This window comes from Callithrix jacchus, chromosome 2, assembly GCF_049354715.1.
Source record: "Callithrix jacchus isolate 240 chromosome 2, calJac240_pri, whole genome shotgun sequence".
NCBI classification, from domain to species: Eukaryota; Metazoa; Chordata; class Mammalia; order Primates; family Cebidae; genus Callithrix; species Callithrix jacchus.
The window spans coordinates 135,829,987-135,852,466 of record NC_133503.1 but is presented as its reverse complement, the minus strand read 5'-3'; the positions used below and the strand labels follow the sequence as shown (position 1 = coordinate 135,852,466).

General features: G+C 37.1%; 1 protein-coding gene across 9 annotated transcripts in view; it reads right to left on the bottom strand.

Moving 5' to 3' along the window:
- The window catches only part of ANKRD31 (ankyrin repeat domain 31), a 211,792-nt gene that overhangs the window by 165,037 nt on the left and 24,275 nt on the right, over positions 1-22,480 (bottom strand). For 5 of the 9 annotated variants that reach the window (XM_078365333.1, XM_035291395.3, XM_035291397.3 and 2 more), the window contains exons 3-5: positions 14,010-14,119; positions 4,881-4,921; positions 493-569 (exon numbers count right to left, since the gene is read on the bottom strand). In XM_078365333.1, the coding sequence (XP_078221459.1) occupies positions 493-569; positions 4,881-4,921; positions 14,010-14,119 (228 nt within the window). The remainder of the gene's footprint in view (positions 1-492; positions 570-4,880; positions 4,922-14,009; positions 14,120-22,480) is intronic. The other 4 variants (XM_078365334.1, XM_078365332.1, XM_035291394.3 and 1 more) reach the window with 2 other exon arrangements.

The following is a 22,480-nucleotide window of genomic DNA, read 5'->3' as shown; positions in this document are numbered from 1 at the left end:
GACAGCTAACCTCTTATACAGCTCAAACCAAGGCAAAACTGGCCTGTGTGACTACCAGTCAGGAAAGACATGAAATTCTTATTAAAAATGTTATGAACATAGGCAACAAACTTTGTTTTCAAATTTGAGTCCCTAAATCACATTCGGAGTAGCAGATACTAACTGCACCTGAGCTGCTACTCCCATAGGTAACTCTATGAAGCATGATCCAAGTCAATAGCAATACTGATTTCATATTTATGAATGTATAGTAAGCCAGGCTCAGTAGAGCATGCTTGTAGTCCCAACTATTTGGGAAGCTAAGGCAGGATAATTTGCCTGAGCCCAGGAGGCCAAAGCTACATAGCAAGACCCATCTCTACCAAAAATAGAGAGAGATATACACATATGTGGTTGACCAGCCTAGTTGTAAATAAATTTATATCTAACTAAGCCTTATATCTTTAGGCAAAGACTAATTTCCTTCATATGACTCTACCCATGAAAACATACCTTCAATATTTTTGTGGTTTGATGAAAGTCCAGACTGGGGAAATGACCCAATGAACATCGAACAATTTTTTCTAGTCCTAAAGAATCAATTAATTAATAAAAATAAATTTTAAAATGAAAGAAAAAACAGCATTTCTCATTCAAATACAATTTAATTTTTCTTTTTCACTTAAAGGGCTTTCCAAATAGGGTAATTTTTTTGCTACATCATTCCAATTATTTTTACAATCATTACCAATTTGTTAATATTGACATTTCAAGTAACTGGAAAAATGAAGGAGAGACCTGAAAAAACAATGGATGAATCTAGGCGTGTATACAAGCCAAACTCTATTTAGGCCTAAAAGTGACTTTGGAGGTGACTCTTTGCCAAATAGGATTAGGAATGTCAGGAAGAAAATGGTCCTGAAACATGTAGTTTGTCTATCTACATCATCAAATACACTGACAGTTTGTCATTACAGTTTTAGATGTAAGCTACAGTCATTAATGATAAATTTCTCTAGGCATTATTTATCATTCTTGTATTTTATAGCAGGAAAAGAAAAGGTAGGGAATACAGAAGGGAAGATGTTAAAAGCAAAGTAAGGGTCATGCCTAATCTGCAATTTTGATCATCTGCCCTGTGATAATTAAAAGTTGATTAAAGAAAGGCAATTAGCTAACTATATTTTTTCTCAGCCTAATTTACTGCATAAATGTAATCAAGATACCTTCCTTTAAAAAAAATGCCTTGTTTCAGCTGTTTTAAGACCAGTTTTTAATGCAGTAGGCACAGCTACTTGAGTCCTATGCAAGAGTAATAAATTAAGCATTCTCTCCTGTACAAAAACAGAAGTGATCAATATAAGCTATCTTCAAAATAAAAATAAAACTATTTCTGTAGAATAATTTCTGAAGCAAATAGAAAAGAATGCTGATTTTTCCCCTTAAGTGTGATTCTTTAAAAACAAGCTGATTGAAAACAAAATGAAACCATAGTTTGAGTTAACCACAGAATTTTTCCCTTAATTGCAAAAGAGTATTTAAGATGTAAGTGTGAAAATAGAGCAAAGCTTCATCTAAATTATTGCAAATAGTTATTTATATTAGGTAAGACTACAAACAACCTAAATGTCCAGTAGTAGAGGAATAACTAAATGAATTACAGTAAAGTCAGTAATAAAGTATTATAAGGTCATTAAAATTCACATTTTTTAATTAAAGACACGAGAAAATAACTTTGATAAACTATTACTTAAAATTTAAAAACAGGATACAAAACTATCTGCAGGATGATCCCAATTGAACAAAAACAAATAAAGCCTAAAGTAAAATGTACCAAAATGTTAACAATGGTTCTCTAGCAGTGAGAATACGGATGCAGTATTAGTCTTCCTTAGTCTTTTTTCCATTTCTCTAAATGAACTTATAATGTTGGTAGTTAGGGCAAAGAGTTGTTTTACAACAACAGCAGTTTTCAAATTTTTTGATTTTTCAGATTCCTTTATACTTTCAAAAATTATTGGTGGCTTATACTTATTTATATTTACATGTTAGAAACAAAAATGAAGAACAAAATTAAATATTTATTAATTTTTAAATGACAGGAATAATCCAGGAACATAATATATTTTTATGAAAAAGTATTATCTTTTCCAAAATGAAAAAAATTAGTGAGAAAAGTTGCAATGTTTCACTTTTAAAAAAATCTCTTGAACATGTGGCTTAATAAAAGATGACTATCATCCTATATCTGCTACTGCATTCAATCTGTTGCCATATATAATTTTATTTGAAATATGTATCAAAAATCTGACCTCACATAGATATGGAGTTGGAAAAGGGAGGAGTATTTTAGTAGCCTTTTTGGATAATTATGAACATTGATTAGGTACAGAAAATACCACAAAAGATGGCACTATAGCATGCTGAGTACTCTGAATTTAAGAAAACTGAAAGGCCTGAGAAATAAGGTTCAGAACCAAGATTTCCATTTGATCTTCCCTCTCACCCCTTACCCCATTTATCTGATATTTTCTTTATTGAAGCACCTGAAGGGACTCTCTCCAGAATTTCCTTATCTGGCCGAGAAAACATCTTCAAAAACATAAAATAAAATGGTCTTAAAATCACCTCCCTAGCAACCTCATTAAACAACCAGGAAAGATTAACCATCAGAGAAAAGACTAAAAGTCTCTAAGGCCAGGACAGGACACCATATCCAGACAAATTCTATCTATTCTTCTGACAGCAGCTCCAAAAGATTACCCAAGACTTTATCTGCATAAGACAACCTTTTTTCAGAGTGAAGTTCTGTCTCTCATCTTCCCACCAATTCCCCCAAAACTTAGAGGAACTTGTCCCAGGCCAGTGTTTTTTGGGTATATTCATTTCCCCCGAAAATCATTTGCTGCTATACCCTGCATCTCCTCTTCCCCTATCAAGAATGGTATATAAACATCTGGACCTCACTGGGTTATTGAGTAATCACACTCCTATGATTTTGCCTCATGTACATTAAATAAACTTTAGATATCTTTTTGTTCTATAAATCTGTCTTTATTTTCAGCAAACCTTCAGTGGGTGGAGAGGACGCTTTCCCCCTTCTACCCCTAAAATATTCTTTTTCAATATCATACCAAAATTATATGATCAACAAGTTTCTTAAAAGTACTTTCCTAAAAGTTGCTTACTTAAAATGTAGAAACTGAAACAAAATTAATGAACTTTTTGTATTCTGTTTTATTAAAACCCATGGTCTATCTTGCACTTTGAACAGGTCTTTTGCCTATACATGATTTTGTAACATCATGCATTGATCTTTTAAAAAATATTTATCCACTTATCCACTGAGTTATGCACATTTTCCTAATGCTGACACATTTCATTATAAAATATCAAAAAATCACCTCTCAAGTTAAAAAAAAAAAGATGAGACCAGTTTTCTTCCAATGCTTACAACTCAAACAAGTGCACAAGTGCTTTACTCAAGATAAATATCATAGCTGCATACACTGGCTCACACTTGTAATCCTAGCACTTTGGGAGGCCAAGGCAGATAGATCACTTGAGGCCAGGAGTTCAAGACCAGCATGGCCAACATGGCAAAACCCTGTCTTACTAAAAATACAAAAATTAGCCAGAAAATGTGGCATGCACCTGTAGTCCCAGCTACTTGGAAGACTGAGGCACAAGAATCACTTGAACCTGGGAGACAGAGGTTGCAGTGACCTGAGATCGTACCATTGCACTACAGCATGGGTGACAGAGTGAGACTCTGGTTCAAAATAAATAAATAAATATAACGTATCAGTATGCACAGAAATGCTTTAAGCATACTTTTCATTTCATCACATAGAATATTAAAAGAGTATATACTCAAAGGTGGAGACTTACTAAAACTAATAACTTTCCTGCCTCCTCAAACACCAATTGTGTTAAGGAAAACTGGCTTCTTTTTATTTTTGTAACTGAGAGTACACATCAGTGAAAAAACAAGGACTACTACATTGTTTGGTGCCACTGCCTTGATTCCTAGTAAGACTCCAGCATTTTACCCACCATTACTTTAGCACTATCGTGCAAATGTAAATACCATGAAATAAACAACTAATGTGTTAGTATTATTATGAAAAATAGTTTTGACTTAACAGATCCTCTAAAAGAATCTCATGAACTCCAAAGGGTTCACAGACCATACTTTGAGAACCACTGTTTTAAAAGAACTGAAAAAATAGTTTTTTTCTTTCTTTTTATTTTTTATTATTTTTGAGACAGAGTCTCACTCTGTTGCCCAGGCTGGAGAGCAGTGGCACAGTCTCAGCTCACTGTAACCTCTGTGTCCCACGCTCAAGCAATTCTCATGCCTCAGCCTCCCAAATAGTTGGGATTACAGGCGCCCACCAACACACCCGGCTAATTTTGTATTTTTTAGTGGAGATGGGGTTTCACCATGTTGACCAGGCTGGTCTCAAACTCCCGACCTCAGGTGATCCACCTGCCTCAGCCTCCCAGAGTGCTAGGATCACAGGCATGAGCAAACACACTCGGCTGAGTTTCTTAAGGTATAATAATTGTATGAAGTCTAATTTCACTAAGTTTTACAAATTCTTCCTTCACGCTATGCTTTTATTTATTGGCAGCGCCTTCATAAATTTGCACCTTCAAGCTATGCTTTCAGTTCATTCTTAAAATAATAGAGAATCAAGTTAATCTGATTCAATGCTTCTTATGAAATAAAATTTATCTAGAATGTGTGTAAGAGAACATATATTTTTGCTACAAAATGGACAATTATTAAAAAATATACAATAATTATAAAACCCTTAAAAATGAATACTCATCTTAGATGTACAAAATGACAAAAATACCTATAATATAATGAAGCCAAAAATTAGTATACTTACTGTAACGGAGCTTGATTTTGTACTGTTTCATCTTGAGACTGCTAGGAAGAAAAACATGTTTTTCCAACTGATAAATGTTAATCCAATGCAACAAGCTAAAAAAATTAACATTTAAAGTAATTTTGTGTTATTCTTTCTGCTTCTTTTTGTGGTAAAATACACATAAAATTTACTATCTATTTACTATCTGCAGAGTTCTCTGGCATTAAGGATATTCACACTACTGTACAACCATGATCACCATTCACCTCCAGACCTTTTTCATTTTCCCAAACTGAAACTCCATCCTCATTAAACACTAACTCCCCAATCCCCTCCCCACAAACCATGGCAGCCCCCATTCTGCTTTCTGTCTTTATTGATTTACTACTCTGGAAACATCATATAAGAGGAATCATACAATTTTAATCATTCTGAGGCTAGCTTATTTCACTTAGAATAATGTATTCAACATTCATCTACGTTGTGGCATGCATCTGCCTTTCCTTCCATTTTAAGGCTGAATAATATTCTACTGTATCTATGTACCACATTTGATTTATTCATCTATTGATGGACACTTGCAGTGCTTCCACCTTTTTTAACTATTGGGAATAACGCTGCCATGAACATGTGTGTACAAATACATCTATTCAAGTTCCTGCTTTTACTTCTTTGGCATATACAGTCAGAAGTGAAATTGCTAAATCATTATGGTGATTCTATGTTTAACTTTTTTAAGGAATAGCCATACCATTTTCCACAAAAGTTACATCATTCCAACTTCTCCACATTCTTGCCAACACTTGTTATTTTCTGGGGTTTTTTTTAAAATAGTTATCATAATGAATGTAAAGTGGTATTTCATTGTGATTTTGATTTGCATTTCCCTAATGATTAGTGATATCGAGCATCTGCTCACTGTCTATTTTTATATCTTTTTTGGTGAAATGTCTATTAGAGCCCTCTACTCATTTTTTAATTCAGTTTTTTTTTTCTGCTGTGGAGTTGTAAGAATTATTTATATATTCTGTAAACCAGACATGATTTGCAAATATTTTCTCCCATTCCAGTTACATTAAATATATATACATTTGAGATCTTTCTAACTTTTTGATGTGGGTATTTAGTGATATAAATCTCTCTCTTAACACTGCCTTAACTGTGTCCCAGAGATTCTGGTATGTTGTGCCTTTGTTCTCATTCATTTCAAAGTATATCTTGATTTCTGCCTTAATTTCATATTTACCCAAAAGTCATTCAGGAGAAAGTCGTTTAATTTCCATTTAACTATATGGTTTTGAGCAATTTTCTTGGCCTTGACTTCTATTTTTATTGTGCTGTGGTCTGAGAGTGAGGTTGGTATGATTCCAATTTTTTGACTTTACTGAAAATTGTTTCATGTCCAATTGGAGGGTCAATTTTAGAGAATGTGCCATAGGGCAATGAAAAGAATGTATATTCTGTGTTGTTGGGTAGAGAGTTCTGTAGATGTCTACTAGGTCCATTTGGTCAAGTATAGCATTCAGATCCTGACTCTCTTTGTTAATTTTCTGCCTCAATGATCTGTCTAATATTGTCGGTGTGGTATTGAGGTCTCCCATTATTATTGTGTGGGAGTCTAAGTCTTTTCTTAGGTCTCTAAGAACTTCCTTTATGAACATGGATGCACCCAAGTTAGGTGCATGCAGATTTAGGACAGTTAGGTCTTCTTGCTGAATGTAACCCTTTTTTACCAGTATGCAATGCCCTTCTTTCTCTTGCTGTGGACTAGGGAAGAAAATGTCCCTCTCCATCATTTTTTATCTTTGTTGGTTTAAAGGCTGTCTTGTCTGAAATTAGAATTGCAATACCTGCTTTTTTCTGTTTTCTATTTTTATTTTATTTTTTTTCTTTTTTTGGGGGGGGAGGAAGGCAGGAAGGGTGGGAAGAAGGACGGTAGGGAGGAAGGAAGGGATGAAGGAAGGAAAGAAGGGAGGAAGCGGGGAGGGAGGGAGGAAGGGAAGGGAAGGAAGGAAATCAAGCAATGAGAGACATTGCCGACCTGGATCTAGAGGTTTACAAGTTGATTTCTTTTTTTTTTTTGAGAGAAGGAAAGAAAAAAAAAATAAGTAAAGGAGAGGAAGAAAGAGGAAGAGAAAGAGGGAGAGTAAATGGAAATATTGCTTTATTTTGAAAAAAATTGGGTATTAATAATGGCCAATCAATGTTTCATTTAAACTTATGGGTAGGTGTGATGTGGTATTGACAAGAATGTATATTTTGTGTATTTGAAGTGGAGAGCTCTATAAATATTTATTAAGTTTACTTGTTCCGGATCTGAGTTCAAGTCCTTGATATCCTTATTAATTTTCTGTCTCATTGAATCTAAGTCTCGTATCTGGGTGTTAGGATCGTTAGCTCTTGTTGTTTCATTGATCCTTTTACCACTATATCTTTGTTGCTTTAAAATCTATTTTATCCGATACGAGAATTGCAACTCCTGCTTTTTATTTATTTATTATTTATTTTTGCTCTCCATTTGGCTGGTAAATCTTTCTCCATCCCTTTGTTTTGAGTCTTTGTGTATCCTTGCCTGTGAAACAGGTCTGGATGTAACATGCCATTGGGTTTTGGCTGTGTCTTTTGATTGGGGGATTTAGTCAGTTTAAATTTAGGGTTACTGCCATTTGATGTTGACCGGCTGTTTTATCCATTAGTTGGTGTAAATTCTTCTTTATGTTGGTGCTCTTTACTTTTTGGTGTATTTTTAGAAAGGCTAATACTGGTTGTTTCTTTCTGTGTGTAATGCTTCTTTCAGAAGCTCTTATAAAGCAGGCCTGGTGGTAATAAAATCTCTGAGTTCTTGCTTTTTCATAAAAGATTTTATTTTTCCTTCAGTTGTGAAGCTTAGTTTGGCTGGATATGAAATTCTGGGCTGAAGGTTCTGTTCTTTGAGGACGTTGAATATTGGCCCCCACTCTCTTCTGGCTTGTAGAGTTTCTGCTGAGAGATCTGCTATAAGTCTGATTGGCTTGCCTTTGTGGGTAACCTGACCTCTCTCTCTGGCTGCCCTTAGTATTTTCTCCTTCATTTCAACCCTGGTGAATCTAACGATTATGTGCCTTGGGGTTGCTCTTCTTGAGGAATATCTTTGTGGTGTTCTCTGTATTACCTGGGGTTGAATGTTGACCTACTTTGCTAGTTTAGGAAAATTTTCCTGAATAATATCCTGAAGGGTATTTTCCAGCTTGGATTCATTCTCTCTGTCGCATTCAGGTACACCTATCAAACGTAAATTTGGTCTTTTCACATAGTCCCACATTTCTTGGAGACTTTGCTCATTCCTTTTTATCCTTTTTTCTCTAATCTTTTCTTCACGTTTTATTTCATTAAGTTGGACTTTGACCTCTGATATCCTTTCTTCTGCTTGAACAATTCGAGTGTTTAAACCTGTGCATACTTCTCGGAGTTCCTGTATTGTATTCTTCAGTTCCATTATTTCACTCATACTCCTCTCTAAGTTGTCTATTCTCAATAGGATTTCATCAAACTTTTTTTCAAAGTTCCTAGTTTCTTTATGTTGGGCTACAACATGTTCTTTTAACTCACCAAAGTTTGTTATTATCCATTCCTTGAAGAGTGATTCTGTCATCAGGATGTGCTCATTCTCCATCAAGCCTTGTTCCATTGTTGATGTGGAACTGTGATCATCTTTAAAGGGAGAGGCGTTCTGACTTTGAGTATTCTCAGCTTTTTTACGCTGGTTTCTTCCTGTCATTGTAAATTTATCCTCCTGTCATCTTTGAAATTACCAACTTTCAGATTAGGTCTCTTGAGTGAATGTCCAGGTTGTTAGTTCCCAGGGCCAGAGCAGCGGCGTTAAAACTGATGGTGCTTTTCTGCCCAGGATTCTCCTGTCTGGCTTCCTTCTCGTGTCCGTAGTAGGCGACTCTGCCTTCCTGGGGCTCCAAACCTCGGTCAGAAGGGGAACTGGTCCTGTTTACTCTGCGCCGAGGGCTGCCGCGCCAAGGTGCCGGCGGAACCGCTGCGCCGGCCACGAGAGTCGCGCTGGCCACCCATGTGTTTCCTCCACTGGGGGATCTTCTGCTCCATGAGCGACCAGAATTTGTCTGAAAGTGTGGCATCCTCTAGTTCTCCGCGCCTTCCCTGAGAGCTGCAATCCCGGGATGTTAGCAATCGGCCATCTTGGATCATTCCTCTGTTTTCTATTTTTAATTATTACCTCCCATTTCACAATTATTGGAGCCAGAGGAAACAAATGTTGTTTTTTATAAACTCAAAGTTACAAAATTAATTTCCAAATGAGTTATTAGAAGCCAAATATAGATTTCTCAATTTTAAGAAAAATATCTGGTGTTAATTTTTTTTGCTTGGTAGATTTTTCTCCATCCTTTTATTTTGAGTCGATGGGTATCACTGCATGCGAAATGGGTCTCTTGAAGATAGCATACCACTGGGTCTGGCCTCTGTATTCAGCTTGCCATTCTGTGCCTTTTAATTGGGACATTTAGCTCTTTACATTCAAGGTTAGTATTGATATTTATGGATCTGATCCTGTCATCGTGTTGTTAGCTGGTTATTATGCAGATTTGTTTGTGTGGTTGCTTTATACTGTCACTGGTTGGCATACTTAAGTGTGTTTTTGTAGTGGCTGGTAACAGTATTTCCTTTCCATACTTGGTGCTTCTTTTAGAAGCTCTTGTAAGGAAGGCCTGGTGGTAATGAATTCTCTGAGCATTTGCTTGTCTCAAAAGGATCTTATTTCTCAAAATAACAAACATCACAACCAGAAGAACTGGAGAAGCAAGAGCAAAGCAACCTCAAAGCTAGCAGAAGACAGGAAATATCCAAAATCAGAGCTGAATTGAAGGAGACACAGACACAAAAAACCATACAAAAGATCAATAAATCCAAGAGCTGGTTCTTTGGAAAAAATTAATAAGACAGATGGAATTCTAGCTAGACTAATAAAGAAGAAAAGAGAAAAAACCCAAATAAACACAATTAGAGAAAGGAGAAGTTACCACTGACCCCACAGAAATGCAAATAGCAATCAGATATGACTAGTAACACCTCTATGCACATAAATCTAAAATTCTAGAAGAAATGGGTAAATTCCTGGACAAATACATCCTCCCAAAACTGAATCAGGAAGAAATTAAATACTTAAACAGACCAATAATGAGCTCTGAAATTAAATCAGTAATAAACAGCCTACCAACTACAAAAAGCCCAGGACCAGAAAGATTCATAGCTGTATTATAACAAATGTGCAAAGATGATCTGGTGCCATTCCTACTGAAGTTATTCCAAAAAATTGAGAAGGAGAGAATTATCTCCAACTCATTCTATAAGGCCAGCATCATCCTGATGCTAAACCTGGCAGAGCCACAACAACAAAAAAAGAAAACTTCAGGCCAATATCTTTGGTGAACATAGATGCTCATCAAAATTCTCAACAAAATACTAACAAACCAAATGTGAATTAGCACATCAAAAAGCTAATTCACCACGATCGAGTAGGCTTTATCTCTGGAATGCTTCAACATATTCAAATCAATAAATGTGATTCATCATGTAAACAGAACTAAAGACAAAAACCACATGATTATCCCAATAGACGCAGAAAAGGCTTTCAATAAAATTCAAATCCCTTTATGTTAAAAACCCTCAATAACCTAGGCATTGAAGGAACATATTTCAAAATAATAAGAGCTACCTATGACAAAGCCACAGCCACCATTAAATTTCATACTGAATGGGCAAAGGTTGAAAACATTCCCCTTGAAAATCCGGACAAGACAAGGATGCCCTCTCTCACCACTCCTATTCAACATAGTATTGGAAGGCCTGGCCAGAGCAGTCAGGTAAGAGAAAGAAATAAAAGGCATCCAAATAAAAAGAGAGGAAGTCAAACCATCCCTGTTTTCAGATTATATGACTCTATATCTAGAAAACCTCAGTCTCTACCCAAAAGCTCCTTGAGCTAAGGAGCAACTTCAGCAAAGTTCCAAAATACAAAATCAATGTACAAAAATCATAGCATTTCTAAACACCAACAGCAGCCAAAAGAAACACAGTCCCATTCACAATTGCCAAAAAAATGGTAATAATAATAACTAGGGTTTCAGCTAACCGGGGAGGTGAAAGATCTCTACAATGAGAATTACAAAACACTGCTCAAACAAATCATAGGTGACACAAATAGAATGGAATCATTCTCTTGAATAGGAAGACTTAGTATCATTAAAATGGCCATATCACTCAAAGCAATTTACAGATTCAGAGCTACTCCTATCAAACTACCAATGACATTCTTCACAGAACTAGAAAAATTATTGTAAAATTCATATGGACCCAAAAAAGAGCCCAAATAGCTAAGGCAATACTAAGCAAAAAGAACAAAGCTGGAGGAATCACACTGCCCATCTTTAAACCGTACAAGGCTACAAAACCAAATCAGCATGGTACTGATACAAAAAGAGAGACATAAACCAATGAAACAGAAGAGAGAGCCCAGAAATACAGCTACACCCCATAACCATCTGATCTTGGGAAAAGTTGATAAAAACAAGCAATGGGGAAAGAACTCCTTATACAATAAACGATGCTGGGATAACTGGCTAGCTATATTCAGAAGGTTTAAACTGGACCCCTTTCTTATAGCATATATAAAAATCAACTCAAGATGGATTAAAGATCTAATATAAAACTTAAACTATACAAACCCTGGAAGACAACTTAGGAAATACCATTCAGGACATAGGAACAAACAAACATTTGATAATGAAAATTCCAAAAGCAATCACAAGAAAAGCAAAAACTGACAAATGGAACCTAATTAAACCAAACAGCTTCTGCACAGCAAAAGAAACTATCAACAGAATAAACAGGCAACCTACAGAATGGGAGAAAATGTTTGCAAACTTTACATCTGACAAAGGTCTAATATCCAGAACCTGCTAGGAATTTACATAAATGTACAAGCAAAAAAAAAAAACTCTATTAAAAAGTAGGCAAAAGACATGAACAGAGACTTTTCAAACCAAGACATATACATGGCCAACAAGCATACAAAAAAATGCTCAATATCACTAATCATTCAGGAAATACAAATCAAAACCACAATGAGATACCAGCTCACACCAGTCAAAATCACTATTCTTTTTTTTTTTTTATTTTTCAAAATCACTATTCTTAAAATTAAGTTAAAGAAGAACAGGTCAGGCACAGTGGCTCATGCTTGTAATCCCAGCACTTTAGGAGGCCAAAGTGGGCAGATCACTTGAGGTCAGGAGATTGAGACCAGCCTGACCAACATGGCAAAACCTTGTCTCTACTAAAAATACAAAAATTAGCCAGACGTGGTGGCAGGTGCCTGTAGTCCCAGCTACTCAGGAGGCTGAGGCACGAGAATTGCTTTAACCCAGGAGGTAGAGGTTGCAGTGAGCCGAGATTGTGCCGCTGCCCTCCAGCCTAGATGACAGAGACTTTATCTCAAACAAACTAACAAAAAAGTCAAAAAATAACAGATGCTGGGAGGTTGAGAAGAAAAGGGAGCATTTATACACTGCTGGTGGGAGTACAAATTAGTCCAACCATTGTGGAAAGTGGTGTGGTGACTCCTCAAAGATCTAAAAAAAGAACTACCATTCAATCCTACAATCCCACTACTAGGTATAGACCCAAAGGAATATAAATCATTCTACCATAAAGACACATGCACATGTATGTTATTATAGCACTGTTCACAATAGCAAAGACATAGAATAAACCTACTTGCCCATAAATTGTAGACTGGATAAAGAAAATGTGGTAGATACACACCATGAAATACTATGCAGCCATTAAAAAAAACAATGAGATCATATTGTGTGCAGCAACATGGACAGAACTGGAGGCCATTATCCCTAACAAACTAATGCAGAAACAGAAAACCAAATAACATATGTTCTCACTTATAAGTAGGAGCTACATCATGAGAACACATGGACAGAAAGTGGGGAACAATAGATACTGGGGCTTACTTGAAGGAGAATGGGGGGAGAAGGGAAAGGTTCAGAAAAAAAACTTCATGTACTATGCTTAGTACCCAGGTAATAATCTGTACACACACACACACACACACACACAAAAATTGATTCTCAGAAATCTACATGCAGTTGGAAATAACACAAATGTCGAAATCATATTTTAAAAAACCAAAAAAGAAATAAAAATTCTTAGTGTGTGTGTGTGCACACGCATGCACATGCGTGCGCATACACATATATATACTCACACACATGAGATAAAAATGTCTTTTCAGTGGCCTATATCTCAAATTACACCATATAGGCTAGTATCTTCTTCACAAGTTTAAGAAGAATCCCTAATATAAGATGGAGATAAAAATCATAATTATTAAATCCTATTTTAACCTCTGTTCTACTCACATCTGCATCTCTACCAAAGGGCGAAAAACATCAGAGGTGTAAGAGTGGACAAAACAAAACACAGTTCACCCTTGAACAACATAGGCTTGAACTGTGTGGGTTCACTTATACATGAATTTTTTTAAACCCCGGCAACTCCTGGGAAAGCAAGACCAACCCCACCTCTTTCCCTCTTTCTCTTCCCCAGTCTACTCAATGTGAAGATGATAGGATGAAGATCTTTATGATGAACCACTTGCACTTAATGAATAGTAAATGTTTTCTCTTCTCTATGATTTGCTTAACATTTTCTTTTCTCTACCTTACTGTATTGTAACAATACAGTATATAATACATGTAAAAGACAAAATATATATTGACTGTTTATATTATCAGTAAGGCTTCCAGTCAACAGTAGGCTATAAGTAGTTAAGTTTTGGGGGAATCAAAGTTATATGTGGATTTTTGACTACACAGAAAGTCAGCATCCCTAACTCCCAAATTGTTAGAGATCAAGGGTTAACTGTATTTTAAATTCTCCCTCTTAAAACAATGATTCTCATCAAAGTTGCAGCAAAGAAATAGAATGACTGGTTAAGAGGTAAAAATTGATAAGAGAAGAGAAAGGAAACAAAATAATAGACAAAAAAGAATTATCATTAGTAATTCACCACTATGAGAGACAGCATTTTCAATTTTTAATGAGAATGTATTCAATCAACACACTACACACCTGTAATATTATATCCTTGCTAGGAACAGGCATCACCTTATTTTTATTCATTTGCTCTTGCAGATCTTTTCTGATCTTAAACCCAAGTTGAATCTCAGGAGAAGGCATGCCTACAATGAAATATAATCATAAATCATTTTCAATAGTTTTATTTCTCTTCTTTGACAATAATCCGAGAATTTTATAGACATGCAAAATGTCATTAAGAATCATCTAGCATATCATTTCTTTTTTTACTTCTTCTAAAAAATATGGAATACATGTGCAGAACGTGCAGATTTCTTACATAGGTATACATATACCATGGTGGTTTTCTGCATCTATTCACATATCCTCTAAGTTCCCTCCCCTCACCCGCTCCATGCCCCAAGAGGCCCTGGTGTGTGTTGTTCCCCTCTCTGTGTCTATGAGTTCTCAATGTTTAACTCCCACTTATGAGTGAGAACATTTGGTGTTTGCTTTTCTGTTCCTGTATTAATTTGCTGAGGATAATGGCTTCCAGCTTCAACCATATCCCTGCAAAATACATGATCTCATTCCTTTTTATGGCTGCATAGTACTTCATGGTATACATGTATCATATTTTCTTTAGTCTATCATTGATGGACATTTGGGTTGGTTCCATGTGTTTGCCGTTGTAAACAGTGCTGCAATAAACATATGTGCGCATGTGTCTTTATAGAATGATTTATATTCCTTTGGGTATACACCTAGTAATGGGAGTGCTGGGTCAAATGATATTTCTGGTTCTAGATCCTTCAGGAACTAGAACTTCTCTAGTTCCTGTACTGTCTTCCACAATGGTTGTGGAACCAGAAGACCTGTACTGTCTTCCACAATGGTTGAACTAATTTACATTCCCACCAACAGTGTAAACACATTCCTATTTCTTCACAGCCTCGCCAGCATCTATTATTTCCTGACTTTTTAATAATCACCATTCTGACTGGCAAGAGATGGTATCTCACTGTGGTTGTAATTTGCATTTCTCTGATAATCAGTGATGTTGAGCTTTTTTTCATATATTGGTAGTATATCATAATTTCTTAACTGACACTTTCGTGTGTTAATATTTTTAAATTATTAAGAGGAAACACATATACTACACTGAATGAAATAATACTTAATATTTCTTTGTCTCAGGATGAATAAAGGAAAACAATGTGCATAGAAAGTATACAGACTTAAAAACCGCTTGAATAAATTTATATTCCTTTTAAAATTCATTTTAGGGCTGGGCATGGTGGCTCACACCTGTAATCCCAGCACTTTGGGAGGCCGGGGCAGGTGGATCACCAGGTCAAGAGATCGACACTGTCCTGGTCAACTTGGTGAAACCCCGTCTCTACTAAAAATACAAAAAATTAGCTGGGCATGGTGGCGCATGCCTGTAATCCCAGCTACTCAGGAGGCTGAGGCAGGAGAATTGCCTGAACCCAGGAGGCGGAGGTTGTGGTGAGCCAAGATCATGCTATTGCACTCCAGCCTGGGTAACAAGAGCGAAATTCCGTCTCAAAAAAAAAAAAAAAATCATTTTAGGTCATTTTTTGAAACTCATCTTAGTTCATAACTCAAAAAAGCCAGAGTTTTTATTATCAAAATGGCAAATTTAGATCATATTTTAACTTTAACCTTCTAAGCTCATAGAAAAATATCCAAAGAAATTATAAGATTTTTGGTTTTTGAAAATCTGAAGCAACAATGGAAAGAAAAGGAATATAGATATATATCCCCTATAGATCAAAAGATGGGAATGGATTAGAGGAAACTCAAATAGTAGTAAACAGCTTGCAATAGACCTAATGTCTGTGTACGTCCACCCCAGCCAAATTCATATGCTTATGCCCCAACCCCCAATGTAATATTAGGAGGTAAGATCTTTGGAAGGTAGTTAGGTTTACATGAGGTATTGAGGGAGAAGCCCTCATAATCCATCCTGGGATTAATATCCTTATAGAAAGAGAGAGGAAAGCCAGAGCCCTCTCTCCCTGAGCACAAAAAGGAGGTCATGTGAGCATACAGCAATGTAGCAGCCATCTGCACGTTCTAGAAAAAGAATCCTTACCAAGAACCAAATCTGCCAGCACCTTGACTTTGAATTTCCCATCCTCCAGAACTGTGAAAAATAAATGTCTGCAGTTCAAACCACCCAGTCTATAGTATTTTGTTACAGCAGCCCAAGCTGACTAAGACACAGCTTATCACACAACACAGGAAAAGGAAGAGCTCTCTCAGAAATAATTTTATATGTACATATATATATACATACATACATTTCTTCCATTAGAATTCCAGAAAACCACCCAGTTCAGAGAAAATCCCTCTAACAAAAGGTGGAAGAAGGTAAACTGGAAGACCACTGTGATTAAAGTGTCATACTGCATTGAGCTTGCTGTTTATATCAGAGAAACTTAGGACGAATGCCATGGCCAATTACTCTGTATAATAGGATATCTTCCCTACTATATTTAGAAATATATTATACTAAAGCTAAGGATGATAAAATAATATAGTGATGAAATAGTCACAGAATAGACAAATAGTCAATGAAACAAAACAATGAGTAGAAAATGAACATATATACATATATATGGAAATTTAATATATGACAATGGTATTTTAAACAGTGGCAACAAGATGGATTATTCAATAAATAATATTGGGAAAATTAGTTACCCATTTCAAATAACAAAGTTTGAGTCCCACCTTTCCCATATGCCAAAATATTCCAAACATTAAAAATATAAAAGCTACAAATATAATCAGTGGAAATAAAGATTAAAAATACATCTTTATGGTTTTGAGGTGAGTGAAGTATTTCTAAATCTGATAGAGAAATAAGAAACCTTAAAAGAGAAGACTGACAGCTTTTACTACACAAAACTTAAAATTTCTTCACTGTAAAATATATCATGAATAATATTAAAAGATAACCAGAAAACTGGGTAAAACTATTCACAATGCATATATGAAAAAGATATGCTGTCTTTAATATATAAAATGCTGTTATAAATCAATAATAAAATAATAATTTGGAGACAGATGCAGGCAATTCACACATAAAAATTATGAATTATCAATACTAAAACAGGCCTAACATTTGGCAAAGACTGAATTATGTCCTACATTGGTAGGGAGGAGATACCTTTTTAAGGGGAAATATATGTTAAGAGCTGACATGTGTACACCTCTAAATAGCAAATCTACTTTAAATAGTTATTCTAAGGAAATAATCAGAAAAGCAGGCAAAAGTATAAGTATTAAGATATTCACATTTTGTAATAGTATTGAAAAACATTAAATGTCATTAATTCATTAAATAAGGTACATTCATACAATGGAATAATATGTAGCAATGTAAAAGACTGAGGTAGACTCCTCCAACATGGACCTAGTACCTCTTTTATATAGCAGCAGCTGAAGAGACTCCAATGATCGCCATGGTCAACAAAAACACCAAGGACTTTTTGTTGACCAAGGAGTCAAGACTAAGAACAATGACCATATTAATTTGAAGGTAGCAGGCAGGATGGTCATGTGGTACAGTTTAGGATTAAGGGTTATACACGACTTAATAAACTAATTAAAGCCTATTGTGAATGACAGGGTTTGTCAATGAGACAGATCAGATTCCAACTTGACAAGCAACCAATGATACAAACACAAATGGTGGATGAAGATGCAATTGGTGTGTTCCAAGAGCAGATAAGAGGTATCTACTTAAAAGAAGACCTAAGACTCTGACATGTGGTTTCAGGTGAAACTCAGCACACTGACAGCTGTGGTGGCTCTGGTGAGAGACTTCTGCTTGAGAAAGGCGGAGGGAAAAGTAAAGGGGACTCTGTCTTATACCTTAGGTATGAATTCAGCCACAATGGGTAGCGAACAAGGCAGGCTTTGGGATCACTGATTCAAGAAGGCCTGGCTGTTATACAGTATTTCTGGAACTGCCCTGAGCAAGATGGGAGCCCACTGCCCTGATGGGTGAGTTCCAGACCTGGCAGCATTCAGTACAAGCTGACTGAAGAGCCCTGAGGCCTTAAGTAAACAGTGGTGGTAGTCTGGCAGTATTCCTCTTGGCCTATGGTGGTGGTGGCCATGGGGTGAGGCTCTCCTACCTATGGAAAGGGGAAGGAAGAGTGGAATGGACTGTACCTCATGATTTGAGTGTGAGCTCAGCCACAGAATAGAATACCAGGTAAATTTCTAAGGTTTTTGATTCTAGTCTCTGGCTCCCAGACAGCATCTCTAGACCTGCCCAAAGATTTGGGGAGCTCACTGCACTGAAGGGAAGGACACAAGCCTGACTGGTTTTGCTACCTGCTGATTGTAAAGCTGTAGTGAACATAGATGGTAGCCAGGTAATGGTTACAGCAGGCTTTGGGCAAGACTCAGTACCTTGATGACTTCAGGTCTGACCCAGTGGTGGTAGCTACAGGGGTACTCCAGGTCTGTCCCAGTGATGGTAGCCACAGGAGTACTTTATGTCTGTCCCAGTGGTGGTAGCCACAGGGGTATTTTTATTACCCTATTCCCAGCTCCACAGAGTTCAGCAGAGAGAAAGAATCTGTTTGTTTGGGAGGAAGTAAGGAAAGAAAACAAGAGTATCTGTCTGGTAGTCTAGAAAATTCTTCCAGATCTTATCCAAGACCACCAAGCTGGTGCCTCTATAAGTCTGCAAGAAACACAGTGTTACTAGGCTTGGGGTACCCCCTAAGGCAAATACAGCCTAGAGCACAACACCCAAGTCCTTTCGAACACCTGGAAAGCCTTCCCAAGAAGGACAGGTACGAACAAGCCCATATTGCAAAGACTATAATAAATACCTAAATTCAAGATAACACAGAGATGGAATTCAGAGTCCTATCAGATAAACTTAACAAAGAGTTTGAGATCATTACAGATGCACAATAGAGTACTATTCAGCCATAAAAATGAATGAGATTTGATTATTTGCAACAACATGGATAAAGTGAAAATCATTACATTAAGTGAAATAAGCCAGGCACAGAAAGACAAACATCTCATGTTCTCACTTATTTGTGGTATCTAAAAATCAAAACAATTGACCTCATGGAGATAGGCAGTAGAAGGATGGTTATCAGAGGCTGGGAAGGGTAGTGGGGGACCAGAGGGAGTTGAGAATAGTCAATTAGTAGAAAAAAAAGCTAGAAAGAATAAATAAGACCTATTTGATAGCACAACAGGGTGACTATAGTCAATAATAACTCAATTGTATATTTCAAAGTAACTAAAAGAATGTAATTGGATTCTTCAAAAGACAAAAGAAAAGTGTTTGAGAGGATGGATACCTCATTCTCCATGATGTGCTTATTTCACATTGCTTACTTGTACCAAAACATCTCTTGTACCCCATAAATATATGCATCCAGTATGAACCCTCAAAAATTAAAAAGAGAAAAGTTTAAAAGACCTTTACACTTTAACTTCATCCCCCCTGCTTTTCAACTTTTTATTATTTGTATCTTATTATCCTGTGTATGTCTTAAATAGGTGTAACTATTATTTTCGATTGGTTTATCTTTTAGTCCTTCTACTCAATATAAGAGTAGTTTACACACTACAGTTACAGTGTTATAATATTCTGTGTTTTTCTGTGTAATTACCAGTGAGTTTTGTACCTTCAGGTGATTAATTATTGCTCACTAATGTTCTTTTCTTTCTGAATGAAGTACTCCCTATAGCATTTCTTGTAGGACAGGTCTGGTGTTGATGAAATCCCTCAGCTTTTGCTTGGCTCGGAAAGCCCTTATTTCTCCTTTTATTATCCATTTGGATAATCTTTCTAGTCCCATCTCTTTTTCTGCCTACTCTTTAAGGCCAATAACTCTTGGATTTGCCCTTTTGAAGCTACTTTCTAGATCCTATAGGCATACTTCATTGGTTTTTCTTTTGTCTCCGACTGTATATTTTCAAATAGCCTATCTTTAAGCTCACTAATTGTTTCTTCTGTTTGATCATTTCTGCTATTAAGTGACTCTGATGCACTCTTCAGTATGTCAATTGCATTATTCAACTCCAGAATTTCTGCTTGATTCTTTTAAATTATTTCAATCTCTTTGTCAAATTTATGTGATAGGATTCTGAATTCCTTCTCTGTGTTACCTCAAATTTCTTTGAGTTCCCTCAGCACAGCTATTTTGAATTCTCTGAAAGGTCACATGTATCTGTTTCTCCAGGATTTTTCTCTGGTGCCTTATTTTGTTTGATGAAGTCATGTTTTCCTGGATGGTGCTGATGCTAGCAGATGTTCTTCAGTGTCTGGGCATTAAAGAGTTATTTACTGCAGTCTTCACTTACCTGGGCTTGGGAAGGCTTTCCAGATATTCAAAAGGATTTCGGTCTTGTGATATAGGGTGTATCTGCTTTAGGGGGCACCCTAAGCCCACTAACACAGTATTTCTTGCAGACTCATAGAGGTACTGCCTTGATGGTCTTGTACAATATCCAAGAGAATTCTCTGGATTACCAAGCAGAGATTCTTGTTCTCTTCCCTTACTTTCTTCCAAACAAATAGAATATCTCTCTTTGCCAGCTAGAACTGGGGGTGGAGTGACACAGCACCCTGTGACCACCATCACTATGACTGTGTGGAATCAGACCAGAAGCCAGCACAGCACATTGCCCAAGGCCTGCTCTAACCACTCCCTGTCTACTGCCTATGTTTGTTCAAGGCCCTGGGGCTCTATAATAAGCCTGTAGCAAAGCCAGCCAGGCCTGTGTCCTTCCCTTCAGGGTGGCAAATTTCCCCCTAGCCTCTGGTGGGTCTAGTCAGGGACTAGAGTTAAAAACCTCAGAAATCTACCTGGTATTCTATTGTATTGTGACTAAGCTGGCACTCAAACCACAAGACATGGGCCTTCCCACTTTTCTCTTCCCTTTCCAAAGGCAGAGGAGCCTCACTCCATAGCCACAGTCATGACAGGCCACAGGAACTACTGCCAGTGTTCCCTTAAGGCCTCAGGGCTCTTAAGTCAGATTGTGGTGAATGCTGCCTGGTCTAGGACTTGCCATTCAAGGCAATGGGCTTCCCTCTGACTCAGGGCAGGTTGAGGAATGCGATCCAAGAGTCAAATCCTGGAAACAGGAACCCCAGGAGTCAGCTTGGTTGCTCTAACCGCTGTGGCCCTGTTGGTGTCTAAAGCCAGCAAGTCTCAGCATCTCAACCAAGGCTCTCGACACAGTACCCAGGTGTCATTGCTGGTTATTCGGGGTTCAAGGGCTCTTCGGTTAGCAGGTGATGAATCCTGCCACAATTGGTCCTTCCCTTCAAGGCAGCAGGTTCCATTCTCGCCCAGGGTATGTCTAGAAATGTCATCTGGGAGTTAGGGTCTGAAAGTGAGGGGCCTCAAAACTCTAACCAGAGTCCCATCCTGCTGTGGTTGAGCTGGTATCCAAAATGCAAGACAAAGTCCTCCCCATTTTTCCCTTTCTTCTCCTCAAGTGGAAGGAAGGGGTCTTTTTTGAAGCTGTGAGCTGTGTGGCCTGGGGTTAGGGAGGAATAATGCCAGCATTCCCTTAGTTACTCCAGCTAGTGTCTCAGTACAACACATGCCCCACCAGTCTACTGTCTCTTGGCCCGGTTCAAGACTAGAACTCATCTAAGAGTTACAGTCTTTATGGCCTAGACTGCCTTTAAAGTGTACTTAGAGACTTGGAGCACTTTAGCCCTCAGTGGCAAGGTTTGCAGGAACTTAAGTTACAACTGACAGGATTGGTGATTCCCCTCTAGCTAGAGCTAATTTAAATGCTCCCTCCATGGGCAGGTGTCATCTGAGTTTGGTCCGATTTTCCTCTCTGTTCTAACAGGACAGCACTGAGTTCAATGCCTCACAGTTGCTGTATCCCTTCCCACAGTGACCAGAGGAGCTCTCTATACCACATTGCAGCTGCTGGGGGGTTGTGGAGGGGTGGCATCGGCAACTCAAAACTGTTTTTTCTATCTGTTCACTGCCTTTTTCAGCAATATGATACTAAAATCAGGTACTATTAGGGCTCACCTGAATTTCGGTTCTTACGAAGGTGTTTTTTTCTATATAGATAGTTGTTCAGTTGGTGTTCTTGCTGGGGGAAAAATTGGTGGAGGCTTTTATGCCATCATCTTGCTCTGCCCAAAAGTGTAGAGTTTCTATTAGCTTTCTTTTTGCTTGTTTGTTTATGCAAGCAGTGTTAAGTTGTTATCAGCTTAAAATAATGGGTTATAGGACAGTATACACAAGCCTCATGGTGACCTCAAATCAAAAAACATACAACAGATACACAAAAAATAAAAAGCAAGAAATTAAATCATACCACCAGAGAAAATCACCTTCATTAAAAGGAAGACAAGAAGGAAGGAGAGAAGAGATCACAAAGTGACAGAAAACAAATAAAATGACAGGAGTAAGTCCTTACTTACCAATAACAACATTCAATGTAAACAGACTAAACTGTCCAATCAAAAGCCAAAC